This window comes from Poecilia reticulata, linkage group LG2 (assembly GCF_000633615.1).
Source record: "Poecilia reticulata strain Guanapo linkage group LG2, Guppy_female_1.0+MT, whole genome shotgun sequence".
Lineage (NCBI taxonomy): Eukaryota > Metazoa > Chordata > Actinopteri > Cyprinodontiformes > Poeciliidae > Poecilia > Poecilia reticulata.
The window spans coordinates 16,477,693-16,497,142 of NC_024332.1; the positions used below are offsets into that span (position 1 = coordinate 16,477,693).

The 19,450-nt window shown below is 40.4% G+C and overlaps 1 protein-coding gene across 1 annotated transcript in view; it reads right to left on the reverse strand.

The window, feature by feature from the left end:
- Positions 1–13,723, reverse strand: part of dachd (dachshund d) — an 85,324-nt gene extending 71,601 nt beyond the window's left edge. Inside the window, exon 1 of the mRNA XM_008435523.2 lies at positions 11,120–13,723. Coding sequence (XP_008433745.1) covers positions 11,120–11,676 — 557 coding nt within the window. The 5' untranslated portion in view covers positions 11,677–13,723. The remainder of the gene's footprint in view (positions 1–11,119) is intronic.
- Positions 13,724–19,450: the final 5,727 nt, after the last annotated feature.

Genomic DNA, 19,450 nt, shown 5'->3' on the forward strand with positions numbered 1-19,450 from the left:
CACACACACACACACACACAGCTTCTTTCTCCAAACCAAAGGCACGCCGTTACACCCAACATGTAAGTTGGATGGGGGTTAATGTCTGTTGACAAACCATGTTTTTGTCCCTATAGAGGAGATCTTAGTGTGTTTTTTGCACAATTTAGGAATAGTAAGAATTAGGCATAGGCTGGTTATGATATTGAAGAAAAACAAAGTTTTAAAACCCACAAAACTTTTCCGTCATACAGTTCCTATGGTTTAGATTATTTGGTCATGTTGCCTAAAAGGTTCACAGAGTGACTACAGTTTTTGAGCCTTAGTATCCGGCAGAGCGGCACTTCTCCCAACCGTTGCGACAGACTGCTGGCCAGCCGGCTACAGTTTCCATGGGATCACAGGAAAGGCTGAGACAAAGATTTAAAACTGTAACAAATCTTTTATTAAGCAAAAGCTGTTTCAAAGCTGGTAAGACATGAACAACATGTCTGTTAAGCTGCTGACTGCAGACCGGCTACACGAGCAGACAGCCTGACTAATCAACCAGCTACTTAACCTGTGTCTTATACTTGTGTTATTCCTATCAAAACAAGAAAACATAATGCGCAATAAGCACACTACTATTAATTTAAATGTTTTGATACTTGTCAAAACATTTTGGGCCAAAAATACACCGATTCCAGTCAGAGGACAATGTCTCGGTGCGTTCCTATTGTTCTACTTGTGTTCACTCACTGGTGTCACTAATTTTACGTCTTCTTCCTGAAGTAGGCATTGTTGTTAGCACAACCTATGAGTTATGTTTGGCATGTTTGGAAAAAGATGTGATATTTGAGTTTTTGACCAATCAGTGTCAGGGAAGTTGAAAATCAGCCAATTCCTGTCACCTACCAATTTCTCTGTGCATCCCTCTTTGCTATGCAGGCTTTGTGCTTTAAATACGAGCAATCAGATTGTACAATTATGCATTTTGATTTACATACAACGAGAATCCCATAGTAGCCCTTGCCTAGTTGTAAAATCACTAAACTAACTGTTGAAGACATAAGCACTGCATGGGCCAAGTAAAGCATTTACAAGTTGAAAATACGACTCCAAACTGTTCAGACCAGGCGTACTTGGTCTACAGTACAGTGCTCTGCTTTTCCTGCAGCCTGATTGGCTGCGAGTGTCAGATTGACACAGCACTACGCGGGGCTCTATCCGCGGAGGGTTTGTGTCACATCTCCGAGGACCCGACTGTCACTCTTTAAGAGGAGGGTAATAATAGCCAGGCGCCACAGCGAGTGGTGGCACAGGCGATTTTAGAGAAACATCAGGGAGACGGTGACATTTGAGTCTACGAGGAGAGAAACCCAAGCGCTGCAACCAATAAAGACTCCCGCAGATATTCTCACTTGGCTCGCCCAGAGAGACACACGCAGAGGCAGAGAACGGGAGAGAGAGGGGGGGGTGAAAGGCACAGGGAGATGTCAGTGTTAGATGAAAATGTGTTGACCTGGTGATATTGATACCCCCCCGCTCATAACCTCTACAGGTGTGCGGAGCCGTCGAGAAGCAGCTCTGGGTGTGACTTTCATTGGATAAAAAGCAAGAGCTGCAGACCTCCAGATGAAGCAAGCTTCAACGCTCAACTTTAAACTGCAAGCAAATAAAAATCTGACAGCAAATATCAAACCAAATATGTCGGGCTTTCTAATATAAACGGCACCGACGGAGGCTTTTCAAGGCCGACACAAAGTTCCAGCTTTCTTTCAAGTCTGACCTGAATTTTTTTCAGTTTAGTTTAAGGGCTGTACCAAGAAAAGAGAAGAAAAATGTCCTTCATGTTATTTGATAGAGGTGGTTGTTCGAAATTCACAGTAAAAAAAAAAAAAAAAAAAAAAAAATGGAAGAATGACTCATTGATTCAACTTATGAATCAAATGCAAAAATCTCCGTATTTGACCTATTCGCTTATCAGAGCATTAGGGGAAAAACTGGACAATTCCAACCTCCACTTGATTGATCGGTGCATCTCTACTCTTTGGCATAATTCCATCAGATTTTATTCTGGTCTTTTTTTCATTAAAAAAAAAAGCTCCAAAATTCTCCAACGACCTCAGGATTAATGACTTCTTTTTGATTGATTTTTAACTTGCAAAATGATTTTTTATTTTTTTTTTACTTGTATGAAAGACAGATCTGGAGCAATCTGACAATCAGAGTCAGACTTCAAACAGTGCTGTAAGACATGTTGTCTAGATATGACCTATTTATGTATCTAATGAAGACTATCACTCACAGATATGCCATGTCTGGCAGCATTCAGAATTAGAACATGAGGACTTAACAAATATCAGTGATGACCATGATCGCGCTTCACTTCCTGATCAAAAGTTTTATTCCTTCTTTTTCTTCTGCAGTGATCCGCATTGGAACCTTATGACCATAGAGCTGATTTTTTTTTTTTTTTTTCAGTTCGCTCATCTGATGAAACTGAGCAATAGGCTTTGAACCACCTCAGAAAGTGCTGTGAGTCTCAAGTGTCATTAGCTTCAGGGCTTTTTTTTTTCCCCAGCTAGCACCAGGTAAAGATTAGATAACGATCAGCGCTTTAATAGATACCGTTGGAGCCGTTCCCGCGCTGTGCCCAACATCTGAAGTTTAAAGAAGAAGAAATAGTTGCTTTCTGTGCTCTGATGTCCCACTGAACCGGCGAGAAGAGTGGCTGGCGTTAGAACCACACAGTTCTTGCCCCCCCCGCTTGGAGTACAGTGAGTCTGTGCTGAGTCAGATCCAACCACCGTTTAAGAAACGTCCACCAACAATGGAAATAACTTGACTTTGACAGAAAAAGATCAGCCTTCATAATTATTTGCAGCGTAAGAGTACTTTAAAAAAAAAAAAGCATCTTTTCTCATGCTGAAAATCTTGTTGAAGTGAAATTGAGATTTTATTTTTTCTACTTGTTGAAAAGATTGTAAATTAATACTCTGACTGTAGATGTGTGCAGGTTTAAGCCAGCACCTGCTTGCTTATGATTTGCTCATGTAGGAACTTTGTTGCGTGTTATCTAGTCTTTTCCATTTTGAAGAGTGACAGAGAAACAGGCCTGCTTGTCATATGTTGTAAAGTCAACTAAGCAAAACTTCCTAAACACTTCGATCAAATTAAAAACACTAAAGTAAACCAAAAGATAAATAAATGATAAAATAAGCATTTCTTATTTTAATAAAGTCATTTTAGGGAACCTGATAATTTCATCATCTGAGAGTTTGCACAAAGAAAGATTTAACCATGGATTATTTTTTTATTTTTTTTACAATTGTGCAATTAAAGGTTGAATTCCAGCTTCTGCTATAAAACCAAAATGCATTTGAAGGTTTGCCAGGTATGCTAATAAATTGTTTCATTAAATTCTGATATTTTATCATATTAACTTGATTCTGTTTTCAGTCATCAATGCATATAAACAAAATCTAACCCTTGTCAAAATCAAATCTAAGCCAAAAGTTTAACTTCTAGATGTATCAAGCAATCCCTTATTTCTGTTCTATTATTAATATTTTATTGTTTCACTTTTGGGAGAAATGAAGGAAAAAAACCTGGATGACATGATGGGATTTAGTTAGCTGACAATCCAAGAGTACAAAAGGGCTTTTTGTTGGATGACATTCCAGTCTTGGCATACTTTAATTATTAAGAGGGACTCCTTTTGTATTGAGCAAAGAGCTCCAAAAACATTGACACTGGAGGAATAACATCTGCATGTTTACTCAGGAGAAGATTCATCCCTGATAGGCCCGGCGAAAACGACGAGGGGGAGAAAAAAACAAGGAGAGGAAATTTGTGGAATCCCATCTGAGATTGCTTCCCTGATGGATTCCTTTTCCTGTCAGCTCAGACGAGAAATGAAGCTGGGGAAAATTAACTCCTGATACAGCCACGCTGAATTAGACAGAGAAGGGAAGAGAGAAGGGGGAGGCGGGAGAGGAGGAAGGAAAAAAAAAAAAAAAAACTCAACGCACTTTTTAAGGATTCCAGCCTTGTCATTTTCAATTTTCTGCTCTTTGGACATGCTTGTATTCAGATTCCCCAACATCTATTCGCCATATCAATCCTAATTAGACAATCTGGGCCCACGAAGGATGGGAGCGGAGTTATTTGCATAATTTAATCATAAATACTCAGTGATACATATTTCCAAATGCATTTGTACAATTATCTTTTCATCCTTGGGGCAAAAGTATTAATATGATTAGGCAATAACTCTTTATAAAAAAAAAAAAAAGAAAGAAAGAAAAAAGATGGGGGGGAAAAATAGAATACCAGCAAGTATGCAGTCTTCCTTTTTTTTTTTTCTTTTAAACTCCTGCTCTGGGCTATATGAAAAATTAATTAATTTCTGAGGAAAATCAATTTCTCCATGTGACCATATTAGACAGAGCCCAGCAAGGGCCGGCATTCCTTCTCCAATCAGGAAATCTCATCTGCTCCCTCTAACTTCTGTCAGTAGCGTTTAACGTCCTGGTACAAGCGGCGGCGACTTCCGCGAGTGCTCCCTAAATGTGCCGTAATGTGAAGGGGACCCATAAGGAAAGACCCAAAGTAGATGAGAAAAATCACTCTTTAGCATCTAATAGTGGATCGGTCATACTGGGCAGTCAGTCGGCATAGGAGAACTTAGCCAAAATAGTTCCAAAGTGCAGATCAGGACTTTAAAGCTACAAAACAAACAGAAGTCGTCTGATTCAAATCTCTGGTCTATTGGTTGTAACTCTACTTTCACAAAAGTGTCAAGCTGGGTGATGCGCTTAAAGCCTGAAAACATTGCCTGCTCTTAGCTTTGAAGCTCGAGATTATTGGAAGGAAAATCAGGTTGTTTTTTTCCCTTCATCCTTTGCTCTGCCGATCACCGATCAGAGCCGATAACGGGGAAACCGGCCAATCCCAGCCTCTCCCCTGATTGATCGGTGCACCTCTGTTTAAAATCATTTGATTTCGCGCAAGGAATTAATTGGCAATTCAATCACAGCTGCGGATCCAGTAAAGGCATGCAAATAAGACAGGAGCACGGACAGCTAATGCATCCACAAGGCAAATTAACAATACGGGGGCCTCTTTGCCATGCAAATAGCCTCCAAATCCACAAACGACATTAGACAGTGTCAAACAAAGCCTCTCTAACAAGTGAAATCTGCGGTTTTTAAAAGAGTCTTGGCTTGGCTTCATTTAGAGCTACAGAAATATGATCCTGAAAGAGAGAAAAGCCAGAAAAAGGGGAGAGTGTGTTTGGTTAAACAAGCTGCTTTATGGACGTTTTCCCAAAAAAAAAAAAAGAACAGTTTTAATTTGCTCTTTTTCCAGCTCAGTGAGTGTCAACTCAATAAAGCAATTCTGATTTTCAAGGAGGCTATTTGTTTGCACAAAAATAAATAAATAAATAAAAAAAGAACCCAAACACCTTGCCACCATCTGCCAACTGCACAGTTGACTTGAGCACATGTACTGTACCTAATCAAATTTAGCAGATCCCCACTGAAGGATTAAAATGTGGGAAAAGAAGAAAAAAAAAACTTAAAATGCAGTTTTTTTCCCCCTCTTTCTCTCTCTCTCTCTCTTTACTCCAATAAAGAAAAAGACGATATGAGAGCCAATTTGGCTTTTAGAGAAAGTACTTCAACAGATTTGGATTTTAAACAGCTTTGTATACCATTATCTCTCACTCTCTCTCTCTTTTTAAAAAAATTCTGTCCATCTTTATCTGTCTCTCTCACCCCCTCCGCTCCTCCTCCCTCCTCCCTCCTTCTCCTTCTCTAATCAGGCATCTGTCACTCTGTTTTTGAAGTTATTATCGCCCGAGCCTCCCTCTTGGATGTGGTTGCCCGGTGACGGGGGGTATCTTAGCACCCACTCTGACTGGGAATGATTTGAATGGAATCCAGAAATCTCCCCTGAGTACCTGTAAACACATCCGCGCCTTGTAGAAAACAAATATATTATAAGAGAGCTCAGCAGAGAGGAGAGAAGAGGAGAGGAGAGAGGAAGAGGAGAGAGACAAGCTGGCACCCTCGGTGGCAGCTCACACTGAGCGCTAAACAAAACAATTACCGTCATTTGCAAATATGTGTGTTTAGGCATAAACACTCCTGAAGTAGGAACAAGAGAGGTGAGCGCTCTCGCTACACATCCCAGTCACATCAGCATCAATTATATATTTATATAAGTGCGTTAAAAAAWTTTTWAAAAAGCAAAAACGTGGCTTTCGCTGCGACCTGACAGAAACGAGCTGAAGAAAATCTATTTAAGCGGGGCGTGTAAGTGAAAAAAGCCGGGCCCTTTTCCCCAGCGGTGGGACACCGTCTAGGGCGTGCGGTTAACCTTCAAGGGGTAGACAATGATTGTCAATTAAAACTGCTGCCCCGGCATCGGATAGCCACACACACAGACGCAAACACACACTTAAAAAAAAAAGGAGACCAATGAGAGATATGCGATATCTTCGCGCCGCCCCCGTGTTATAATAACCTTTCTGAGAGTTCAAGTGTCACGCAGCAATAAGAACCTCTTTTTTTTTTTTCATCCCACCGCGGGGAAAATGAAAAGGGAAAACAAGTAGCTGGAACACGGGGGGCTCCTGCGGGGGCTCTTGGAGGGGCCACAGTCATATAATGTAAAAGGGGGGAGATTACTGAACCCGGATCAGTGTGGAACACTGGTAATCTGGCACAAGAGCCCTTCAGAAAATAAAGAGGTTAATAGTCACTATATTTCTGGTAGGTTTTTTTTTTTTTTAAAGATTAGCTGTAATGATCTGTAACTGAGCTCAGACGGTTCAAACACACATTTTCTTTTTCAGGGTTTTAAGTTGGGATGGGCCGCAATGAGGCGAGCAGGAATACCACCACTTCACCCTATTTGCACAATCAAGATCAAAACTTTACAGCAAAATATAGTCAGCTTTATTTCAAACAAAGACGCCGCACTCAGTACTGCTGCTCAAATAAAATAACGATAATCACTCCTATTACTATAAACAGTAATGTTATTGATTGCATTAACTTATCACGATCTTCACTTTGATACATAAAATTAGGTAAAAAAAATGTAGAATGAACACCTACTAGAAACCTTTTTTTTTTTTTTTTTAGAGTTTTCAGGTGTTTACTATGGACATTATTACACACTTTTGCTATTCTGTTCTTAACAACATGAAGCAAACAAAACAACAGAGAGGCACAAAGAAATCAGCTGGAATCAGTTTTCAGCTTGAGCAGCAGGTCTGACTGCTGACTGAAAAGCCACTGAATCACTGAATGCAGCTAAGATCTAACAGGTCGAGTTCGTGCCAACACTCTTCAGTGTAGATGGTTTCGAAGAGGGAAGACTCGAGATTAACTGTGCTTAGAAAGTTAGATGTCTTTGCTGCTCTCCACAGAGTAAAGCAAGCATAAGCAAATGATATCAGCCGCTTCATTACTTGTGCTGTCTGCACATGTAGAAAGCCAGCAGTCAACTCGCATTTTCAAGCAATTACTGGCCATGTTTGCATGATCAGAAATGTTTCAAGCAGCCGAATTTGTTATTTTTGTTAAAAAAGGTAAAACGTTGAAGACTTGTTTGAGCCAGCTGGCTAGCAGTGCACAGCAACAGGCGTAAGAGCAGAAAGCACAATGTAAGGAAATATCTGCTCTCTCCTGCTCTTTCTCCGTCATCTCTCTCTGACAAAAATGGTTTGCTTCTTAAAATGATAATTAGGTTTAAATTATTCACGCAGCTGAAGACACAGCAGAAAAATTACTGCTATAACTATTATGATGGTTTTCCATGGTCAGAAATGCTTAAAAAGAACCAAATTTCTTGTGAGAGTTAAAATTTTATTGAAGCCAACTGACCAGCAGTGTGCAGCAGCAGCAGCAGGACACTTCAGAGCAAGCTCCAACTGAACCGGCACGTTCTCTGGCATCTCATTTTATTGATTTATATATTTCTTTTTAACTTGGTGCACTTGGTTAACTTTTTAAAACTTTTGAATCAGGTAAAACGTAAGCTGCTTAAACAAACCAAAACACACACACACGCGCACACACACACAAAAAAAAGAATTCCAGCGAACAATACACTCTTTAAATGTGTTTAAACAGCGAGCATAGCAGGGAACAACTTGGCTTGTTTGTGTCCACATCAAAACTGAAACAGCAGGCTGCAGTGGAGCTCTGTGATGCTATTCACATTCACACAGTGTGCACAAAAAAAAGAAAAAAAGAGAGACCGGTGTTGTTTTAGCACAATAGGCCGCCAGAAGGAGGGGGATAAACTGCATGTGAAATAGTAAGAGCCATTGTATAGGAGTATTATTCACTTCATTGTTATCACTGTGCCACTGTATAAAAAAAAGAGCAGTGACACTGTGTGTAATAGAGGGAGTGGGGGTGATGGAGGGGATGAAAAGCTAAACTATCCCAGGCAGCAGGCTGCTGTTGTTGTAACCCGAGCGGGGTAAACCTGTGAACTCGGATACTTTTCCTTTTCTTTTCTTTTTCTTTTTTTTTTTTTTTATCTGACTGTAAGTTGGTGGAAATAGAGGGAACTCGTTTTCACCTCCGGGGTCAGTGGGGTGTGTGTGTTTTTTTGGAGGAGGGGGGAGGGAGGGTTTGCAACCTGTGTGCTGTTTACTCAAAGTGATCATTCTGTCAGCAGCTGTATCAGCGGGGCGAGACGGAGCGAGAGGCGGCACATCCCCGCAAATAAAATCAACTCTTTCCCAAGCAACAGAAGAAGCCTTTTATCCCCGCGGATGCCTCGGTYCGTTCCATGATGTAATTCTCCAAATGGGGCAGGCAGGCAGGCAGGCAAGCAGGCAGGCAGGCAGGCAGGCAGACCCGGGTCTGAGTGATTGATTTCAGCCYAGCGCCGGGAGAACCTGGCTGCTTTCAGAGACAATTACAGTCCTGTCCGTGTGCCCGTAATAGCCCAGCACTTTAGCGTCATTAAAGCGACGCGAGGCACTGCATTATCCTTTAACCCCATCGCTGGTCGTCCCTCTTCCCTCCCCGCCCGGCCCCACCATTGACAACCCGGAGAGTTCAGCCGCATACTTTGTCACCTGAAGCTCCACGCCGAGCTTCAGARGAGGATCTGTACAGTAGACAAAGTGTGGGGAGGGGAAGTGATGGGGTGTTCGGGTCCCTTGATGCTTTATGTAAATGATGCTTAAGCACCAGAGTGCACAGGTGAGCTGTTGAGACAATTGCTGCTAAAACGGGAACGTGAAGCTTGCAGCAGAGAGCTGCACGGAGGTGTGTGAGGCCCACAGGTGCAAAAACACAGGTTGCAGGTTATTCTAAACGTTTAAATGCAGCAGCAACACAACCGTTAGCGTGTGACGTGGAAAAATGGCTAATCTGACAAGATCACTCTGAAAATTTCTATAAAAAAAAAAAGAAGAAGAAAAAAAAAAAAAGTACCGTCTGGGCCGTCGGGATATTTGCATTTAAATTCTGCACAGCTCAACTTACTTCATCATTTTTTTCCCCCTCACATTAATTCGCCCRGTTAATTCTGCTACAAAAACAAAAGCTGCACACTTCTAAACTAGACGTGCACTAGTCAGGCTTTTCTTGGCCGATTCCAGACGAGATTTTTTTTTTTTTAATTATTATTATGTTCTTTTCTACTGTCACAAAATAAAAAAAAGAAGGAAAATGTCCTTCAGGTTCTTTGAGGAATGTAACGGTTTTCAATTTAGCAGAAAATGAAGGAATAACAAGATCATCCCCGCTCACGCATGGAAACATCTATCTGTGACATTTATCTGAAACTGGAAATTGTGCACCGCCTCGCCTGCTGCTGATTGATGCATTTACAGACGGAGAATAGGAGGAGTTATCAGTTTTGATGCATTAAGTCAACAAGCGAAATGTTTTTCAGCCTTTTGAACTACTCGACTGGTGCTTCTCTGCTCTAAACCGAGACTCAAAGTGACTTTAACTGCTTTTATTTTGCCGTTCCCGCCTCACTTGCGGGGAGGCTTTCCATCATATTTGCATTTCCAGCTCATCTCTGAATGCAAGGGGGAGCGATCAATATAGAATCAATCACAGTGACAGGTGAGAGGGTAAATTTGACCAGGCTCCACCGTCCTGAGAGACTTGAGCGATGCATCACAGACGAGGAGCAACAGGACAATAAAAAATGGCTTTTAATCCAGTATTGATCTGTGCTTAAATCAGTCGGTTTTCAAAAACAGATCAAGGTTATTTTTGCTCGATTTGTTGCGATGCAATCATTTGTTCAAACCGTTTTTGCTGTTATCATTATTATTATTCTATCACAATCAATGATGTTTAATTTAAGTAGAATTATTTGCATCAATAAACAATAGCTTGTTAATAAGCTCTTGCTTTAATAGGAGGAGTGTAAAGTATTATTTTGTTGCTACCAAAAAGTAAGACAAAGTAATATGACAGAATTGTTTTTGTTTTGTTGTTTTTTTYCCCTCTATTTGTTTACATTCAGCAAATTTTAATGATCCTAACTGAAACCTTAATCCCACAAAGGTAAGGACTTTAAAAGGACACCTACCCTAGTTATATTTCGGTCAAAATAAAATAAAAGGAGTTGCGCAAATCTAAAGGGAGAACTTGACATTTCAGAAGATTGCTAAATGTTTTAACATTTTCTAAAAAAGTGGTAGAGTTGCATCTGCAGTTTATTCAACGCCCCACTGTTATCGATTTACTGGCTCAGCAGCAGACAGGCTGTATCCATCATGTCACAGCTTTTGCGYTGCACGTGTTAAAAACTTTCACTTAACTTTTTAACTGCCGAGGCGCACAGCAGATCCTWCGATCGCACTTTTTCTTTTCTTTTTTTTACACCCCCACAACCACCAACCAGCATTTCAATTTTGACATGCATCCACGACCATACTCAAACCTTTCACACGTATACACAGGAATCATCAAAGAGCAATATGAAAAACGCCGAAACCAGCTTTTTTTTTTTTTTTTTTTGCATTGAGGTTGGAGGAAGTCAGAAAAAGACCGTCTTTCTCCCCCTCTCGCATGCATGCATGCATGCATGCCGCTGCGCCTTTACGCACGGCTCTCTTGCTGGCGAGGAGGGCGCGCGCACAGCGGAGCTCCGCACTCACCTCGCGTTGGTGCAGTCGTTGTAGAGCGTCTCGAAGTCCTTCCTGGAGATGAGCTTGCAGCGGTTCACTCCGGGCTGGATGGCGCCGAGCCCCCTGAGGATGCGGACCTGCTCCACGTTGCACACGACCGGCGTGATCTCCAGCCGCTTCAGCTTGGTGTAGACCGTGTGCAGCCCGCCGACCAGGTGCTTCAGGAACAGGTCGAACGCCTGCGGGAGGCAGATGAGCTCGCAGCCGTCCACGGTGAACGATGCCACCTTGGCGCCGCGCAGCTCGACCATCTTGCACTCGTTGTTCTGCGGGATGTTCTCGACGGGCGACGGGGTCGAGTAGACGGGCTTGCTCGGGGGCAGAGACGCGGTCGGGGTCGGGATGCCCGGGCTGCCGGTGGCGAGGAGCTCCGACCTGAACAGGTTCTGGCCGGGTCCCGTCGGCGGCACCAGAGACGGGGACGGGGACGAAGTTGTCGACGGCGGGGACGTGGTGGCGGAGGGAGTGGAGATCGGAGGCGGCGGGACAAGCTGAGTTGGTGGGATCAGAGCAGCCGGTACGGCCATGGTCACCTAACGAGAGGAAGGGGGGAGGGGGGGAGAAAAGGGGAAAGCAGTCCGAAGTTCAAAGTAAAAAAGCCAGCCTGCCGAGACACCCTTAAATGAAAGAATCCTTCAGAGTTTTAGCTCCTCAGTTAAGTTGGGAAGTAAAAAAAAAAAAAAAAAAAAAAAAAAAAAAAAAAAAAGCGCTGGAGCGAAAAAAGGCGTGCAGAGTGAATTTTTTCTCTCGTTTTTTTTTTCTGAGAGGGGACAATGATCAAAGATAGGAGGAGGAATGACAGGAGGAAAATGAGCTGAAAAGTGCAGCACCGCTCTGTGGATGAGTTGTTGTTGTCACACGGTACAGAGAGGGAGGAGCTAGGGGACAGTGGGAGCCTTTGAAGAACATAAAACTAACTGTTCTCTCTGCTTTACTGAAATGTCTCAGCTCCGCTTTAATAACTCATTAACTCCACACACACCGAACAGAGACATTTTTTTTTTTTTTTTTTAGATCAGATGGAGATGTTTTCCCCCGGCTCATTTCTTTGCGGCTGCAACAAAATAGTCGCTCCTGACTGATCCATCATTCTGCGAAGTTTTCTCAAATTTAAAATGAAAATTGAGAATGATATGACCTTTTAATTTTTTCATTATTTCTTTTTAAACAATTCATGATGTCATAGTTATCCTGTTTTCTGACCGAGCGCGTCCTGAAGGAGCCACTGATAACATTCCTCATTTAATTAGCCTTGGCTTTTATTGTTCTGACATCCATTGTGCTTTTTCTGTTGAGAAGCAGCAAAACAATGTAAAGAATCAACATAAAGCTGTTTTTTTGTTGTTTGTTTGTTTTTTGCACTAAATGTCAAAACTGTTCACAACCCCTGTTAAAATGCTATTTTGCATGTTTTTCCACCTTTACTTTTATACATACTATATAAAATTCAGCTGAAAAAAAAAAGAATGACAAATTTGTTCAGGGGAAGATGAGAAGCAAAAAAAAACAAATGCTGTGATTTTGTTGCATGCTGCACACTCCTGAACTATATAAAAATATATTTTTATTGAAATTAAGCAATCTGTTTTCTCAAGTTTAAGCCTGCCATCAATTTTTGTAAATCTGTCTAATCTGAAATAACTGACATTTGGTCATTTGCAGACTGTAATTAAAGCCATAGTTAGTTATTCTATTGTACTGAGGTATCAATAGTAGTAAGAATATACATTTAAAAAAATCTGCATTTTATCTGAATGTGTGGCTCTGGATAGAGATTTATCTGTCTTTGGCAAATCTATTGGACAAAAGTGGCATTGCAACAATCTGAGTGTTTTCTCTAAATTTATGAATAGAAAAAATAGAAACTTGAAAAGACTGCAGGAATGTCAAAACTCAATTCTAAAAACATACATCACCCAAAGAACACCACACTCACAGTGAAACATGGTGGTGGCAGAATTATGATTTGGGGATTTTTTATTTTATTTTATTTTTTACCTCCAGTGGAAGTGTGGATTTAAGGTGAATGACATTATGAAACAGATCCAAATTCTGAGCCTGAATCTTTGTAACCTAGAAAGCTGAGGATTAAGAAGGATTTATGTTTTTTAGCCCCACACTCAGGCAAACCGTACATCAAAATGACAAAATAATGACTGAATGAGCAGAAAATGTAACTTTTGAAATGGCCAAGTCAAAATCCAGAGGGAAAACCTGACTGATTAACTCCCCTGAAGAGGGATATGGACAATTAACGTCCTCAAATCTGGTACATTTGGACAACTTCAGCATGGTAGCGTGAACGTATACTAAAGATGTAAAATTAGACTCAAATTTTGCACGAGTAAAATTGTAAGATCCCTTAACAAAGTACTAGTTAGTGTAACCTGATTGTTGCACTCTTCCCCCAAAAGACACTGTAAGGTTTTTTTTTCTTCTCTTGCTTTATGCAGAATAAATGTCCCCAATTCAACAGTGGTGCGTGTGTGTGTGTGTGTGTGTGCACTTCAGAGATCTTGCTTTGCATAAAATACAAGTAAGTTTTGTGCATGATAGAAACATTATTCTCCAGTGACTAATTGTGAGCTGATGCAAACATGAGATCACTAATTAAACATGGACTTCAAGGCTTCGTTTCCAGAAGATTGTTTCATTAAAGCGCCGYGCAGAGCATGGAGCGGCATCGTTCCCTGACACCTTCTGAAAGATTTAAATTCACATATTAAGAGTTGTAATATTGTGAAGGAATTAAAGCTGAACAGATGGATTTATAACGGGAGGAGACTTAACATTTAAGCGACAGCGAACACCAACCTAGTGTTTTGGGGGAATTCGAATCTCCTAAAAAAAAAGAAAATCCATATTTCTGTTCTTAATCAACTTGATGAAGCTGAGTTTTGAACCAAACTTTGACGTCATAGAAGAGTGTATAAAGATTTCGATAGGAAAACCGAGTGCCCCACAATGCAACAGGTTCAGATCTCTGTACAGTTACAGGTCTTATAGCAACAATCAGTGTCACTTTGACAAACTGTTATCCTGGCTTCATTTTTCAGAGCTCCGTGTTTATAACGTCTCTCAATCAGACACATCAGATGGGTATGTACACCCCCCAAATCTAATTACTCTCATTTGTTCCACTTACATTTAGTATATGCATACATCTGTTTTCAAATACTTCAGCTAACAGGTGTTTCATATCAGRCGGAGTGAGTTTGGTCCAGATAACGTTCCTGTTCTCCTCTTTTCCCCGTGTCCAGAGAAGCCTTAAGATAAGCAGGGTGCAATTTCTAAAAAAAAAAAAAAAATTATTATTCAGAGAAGAGGGGAGCTTGTAGTGTAAAATCAATAGCTGCTTAAAATTCATTGCCAGGCAATCCGATTGCCCTTTATGTTGCTAACCTTTCACTTAAATATGCACCATATTAAGATTTCATTATATACAATGAATGTCACAACGGTTTGCCCACCATTTCTCCCGTTTGCGTGGGTCAGCTGCAAATCTTTGCACTTGTAAAGTCTGAGAAATGACAACTGCGAACAATTATGCGGCGCTTTGGCAACATAATAGGGATGAGAAGGCAACACGGGACGTGTGTGTGATGTTTCAGATGCAAAGGGCTTCAAGAATACTGAGTGAGCCAGAGACCACACATCGACTGCAACGCACCATCCCCTTGGTAAAACATGGTGGTGGCAGCATCATGCTGCGAAGATCGATAAGAGTAGACGGGAAAAGTAGGTGGCAAAACATTAAGGTAGGACATTATGTACATAGATGGCGATACAGAAAAAAAAAATTGTTTTTGTCCATTTTGAAATAATCTGCTACATTGTGTCGGTTTATTAAAAACCTCAGTGAAACATTCTTTGGTTTTAATGTGAGAGAATGTGGAAAACTTTAATGAAAGCAACTAGGCCTGTCACAATAAACGATAAATCGATAATGATAAATTAAAACAAGTTCAATAATTATCATTTGCATGATTTATCGTTTTTCTCTTTCTACCAAAAACTGGATGATGAAAGTCTTCAATCTGGTGTTTTGGTCTTAACTGGTATGATTTTTGCTTTTTTAGGACAATTTTGTTTACACAGACTTCATAATTCATTTTATTCGTTTTCTTTTCTGTTGTTCATTTTGGATATTTCAAATGTCTTCCAGTTGCAGTGTTAAATGTTCATTCAAATTTCAAGTTTATTATTTATCTCCGAGAATGTGTTCTTGCGTTATTATGCCGTCACCATCATATTGCTTGAAAATTGTCTCAAAGCAACAATATTATCGTTTATCGCAATAACTTCGGGGACAATTTATAGTACAGTAAAATCGTGTTATCATGTCTAAAAGCATGTAAACATCTCAATCCAGGTGGGTAAACACGCCATAACACAACACAGTTCATACACTGCTGGCACATTTTTCACCATCATCCTTTGCTGGTATAATTAAACCAAACTATTGCTGCATGACAAAAAAAAACACAGGAACCTATATTGAAAACAGAACCAGCCTAGTGAGACAACTTTAACTATAAAGTTTAAAAAAAGCAGTTTTTTTTCTTCCAGAAGTACAGTACATGTGGATGAGATTGCAGTAAACAAATGACCATGTCAGACTGTAATCACCCTGCGTGATGAATGAGCACTGGAAAAGTGTTTGAAAATGTATGGATATGGGACAGGACTTGTGTATGATCAATGACACAGTATATTGTTTGATGTAATAATTTATTCACCCCATAAAGCTTTGATAAAACAATGTTGAAAAGCAATTTAAATTGAATTCATTTAAATGTCAATTCTCATGGTTAGGATTTTTCTATAATTGGCTATTTAATTAAAATAATTTTCATAGTCATTAATACAGCCGGCAACTTGTAGCGCCCTGACGTGTTTTAATTACATGGTATTAACAAAATTGATATGCTTTAGAAAGCATGGTGAATAAGAAATAATTAGACCAATCATACATCATCCTCTTATGGACATTAAGTGTATCACAATATAATTGATGAACTTAAAAAACGAGGGAGATAAATAACTTTAATTGTGCCGAGTTGGTGTACAGAGCTTGGAACAAAGAATCCTACTCACGATGTATTATATTTCAGAGGCAATTCATTATCTGTACCATCACTTAGCTCTCGATGCCCAGCACTCTCCCCTAACCTATGATTACATGACATTTGAAAGCAGTGATACTAAGTAGTCTTTTAAATTGTCCTTTTACCTCGCCTGCATAAATCTTTCAAAAAAAAGAAAAAAAGAAAAAGAAAAGACCCCGCTCCGGATGGACAAAGAGAGAGCGGCGGAGATAAGAATCATTTAAATGCTCAGAATAAAGCCCTTATTGATCATGAATATTTGTTTGTCCAAGGTTATACCGCCGTGACCCTGTCTCTCCTCAGACAACGGCCAACACAAACATGCCACCTGGGTTGAAAGGGGAGATGACAGAAAGCACTCCGAAGGTGGAGGGAGTGGGGCGGTGTGGGGGCGGAGGGGGGTTTTATCCCACACAACAGGTTTCTATTTGCAATCTTAAGTTACGGAGCATTTAGTAACTGAATCTGTCACTTTTTGTAGACAACAAAACAGGACGGATTGAATCCGCTACGACAGATTTCTTCATTTTCAACAAAAAGTCTAACTATGGCCTTTAATTTTTTTTTTCTTTTTGCTTTTGTTTTGTGCAGATCCTTTTCTTTCTTTTTTTTTTTATTAACAACAAAGAATGTGTGACGTCACTAAAAAAGTAAGATCGTATTTCAGCCATTAATATCTGCTAATTTTTATGATTATGATTAATGAAATTCATTTTCTGAGAAAAATTTTAATTGTACAGCTATAAAGACAGGATGTTTAATACGGAGATGTTTATGGCCGTGTTATGGACAAGACTGCTGACTTGACAGTTGTCTGGCAGACCGTCATTGACACCCTCCGCAGGCAGGAAAGGCCACAAAAGGTCATAGCTAAAGAAGCCGTTCGCAAAGTGCCTGATCCAAACATGTTAAKCGGATCTGCGCGATATTAGATTCCATGAAAAATAACAGTAAATGTTGTGAGACTTGCGATGAACTAAACACTTCACTAGTGTTGATRTSGTTCTGATTWYATTGCAACCATAGACCACATTGTGGATATCCAGCTAATGGAAACAAAAAGGGAAACTCATTGTTTGTCTCAAAATGGTCAAAATGATTGAAAAAGTTACGTCTAMCCCGTGTCGACATAGAAACAATTCTGATTTAGTTTCCTTAATGACATCACCAGAACATCTTGACGCTCTCCAAAAAACATTTTCTGCAACATTAAAACAAAAAGCATTGTCGAATGAATTATTAGCTCTGGAAGCTCGAAGGCATTGTACTTATATAATTAGCTCATATTTATTGTCTTCCAGTATTGTGTGCAGTGATAGTGCGACAACAATAAATTTCCGTTACATTGTGCGGCCCTAATATTAATGGAGAGTTTACTGGGAGAAAAAAAAAAAAAGTTTGATAGAAGGATTGCTAATGTAGAAATGTCAGCCCACGGAAATAAATTTCCATGTACCGGACACTGTATGCACTCAGTAACTGATCGGAGATACTTTTGCTTCAATGAGGCATGGGATGGAGGCAATCAGCCTTTGGCTCTCCTGACAAAACCCATGTTGCTGTAAATGCTTGAGCTAGACCCGCTCATCTTCATGTTGAYAACACTCCACAGTGTGAATATGTCTGTGTGTGATAACTCTTGAAGGTATGAATCCAAAACAGACCTTGCGAGTTTCCCCCCAAACTCTCAAGCGTGCKCTGTCTCAAAGCTGTGGTCCTCCTTGTTTGCCTGTGCATCTTGCTCAACCACACTTTTTCCCTCCATTCAACTTTCCGTTGACATGCCTTGAGAGACTATTCTTCAAGCAGCCGGCTTATTTAGCAGTGACCTTTTGTGGCTTGCCCTTCTTGTGGAGGATCTCGCTGCTGGAAAAACGGTTGAGTCAGCAGTCTTCCCAGTGATTGTGTTGGCCACAAAATGGCCCCATACATAAACARATCACTCTGTGTGTAATGAATGCATTCATAAGTTTTCATTTGTATTCCAATTGTTCCGTTCCTCTTGGTTTTGGGCAGATCTTGAGCTTAATGACAAAACGACACGCTTCTGGTGCTACCCGAAGTCGGTCGGCTCGAACCGAATTAGTTTCCCGAAGAGTTTAGCTATTTAGTCGGACGACCCACTTCCTCCAGCKTTTCGCTTGACAACGCCTTGCCTCCGATATACCCGGGCTGTGAGGAGAAAACTGAGAGATTTGTGGATATCTAAATTGCTAAAGCAGAAACCTGTATAAACAGCGGTAATTACCGGCCCATTGACAGTCTCTCAGTGTTGTGCTCATTCTGCCACAGCCGCAGTGATTAAAATGAATCCTCATCGACTTCTCCATTAAAGCGCTGGCAGGAGCGATCCCGTGACCTTTCCCCATTGATTGAACATAACAATCACAATTCAATTGTAATGCAAAGAGAACATTTGTTATAATGTACATGAGATGCATGAGCCATTTCCTGGGAGCGGAGAAGGGTAATCAATGGAGTGACTCTTGGCGTGATGCAAGGAGAATGAGGCTGTTTGCAGGCCCTAATTCATACAGCCTGCAGTGTATGATGGAAAGCAATGATATGCATGTAAACACCCTGATTTCTCTCTGCTTGTCGTTCAATAGGATAACATAAAAAGCTTGACTTATGTAGCTGTAAAGTCCAACAGCCCCGAGCTGCCATGGTTGGTTATGATATACATTTCTGTTTAAAAAAAAACAAAAAACTAACAAAATTATTGCAGTAGCATTATCACATACTGAAAAATGTAGGGGAATCTGAATGTTAAAAGTGCGGGGACAATATTTTGGGTTTTCCCAGTGTATCATAAGCCTGGTTGGCTACCAGGCTTTACTTGTGCCCCCACCAGGCTAAGCGTTGCTTATTTTTTAAATGTTTGCATTTTTTAAGACTCTATAGTTGGTGTTCARATATTAATCTTCCAATAAAACATAATTATCAAGAGATATTTTCAAATTTCATGTCAACTTTAAACTTTTTTTTTTTAACTCAAAAACACGACGAGCAGCTGGATGAATGACTGCCATAGCGCCCAACCACCGGGSTTAGCAAGTTTTCTGGGAGAAACCTTGAAATCCCCTGTCAGCGTTCAATTTCTTTTTGGCAAAATTATAATCCACTAACAATCACCATATATGCAACACATTTTTTTTTTATGTTCTAGTTCACCAAAGATTCCAGAAACTTA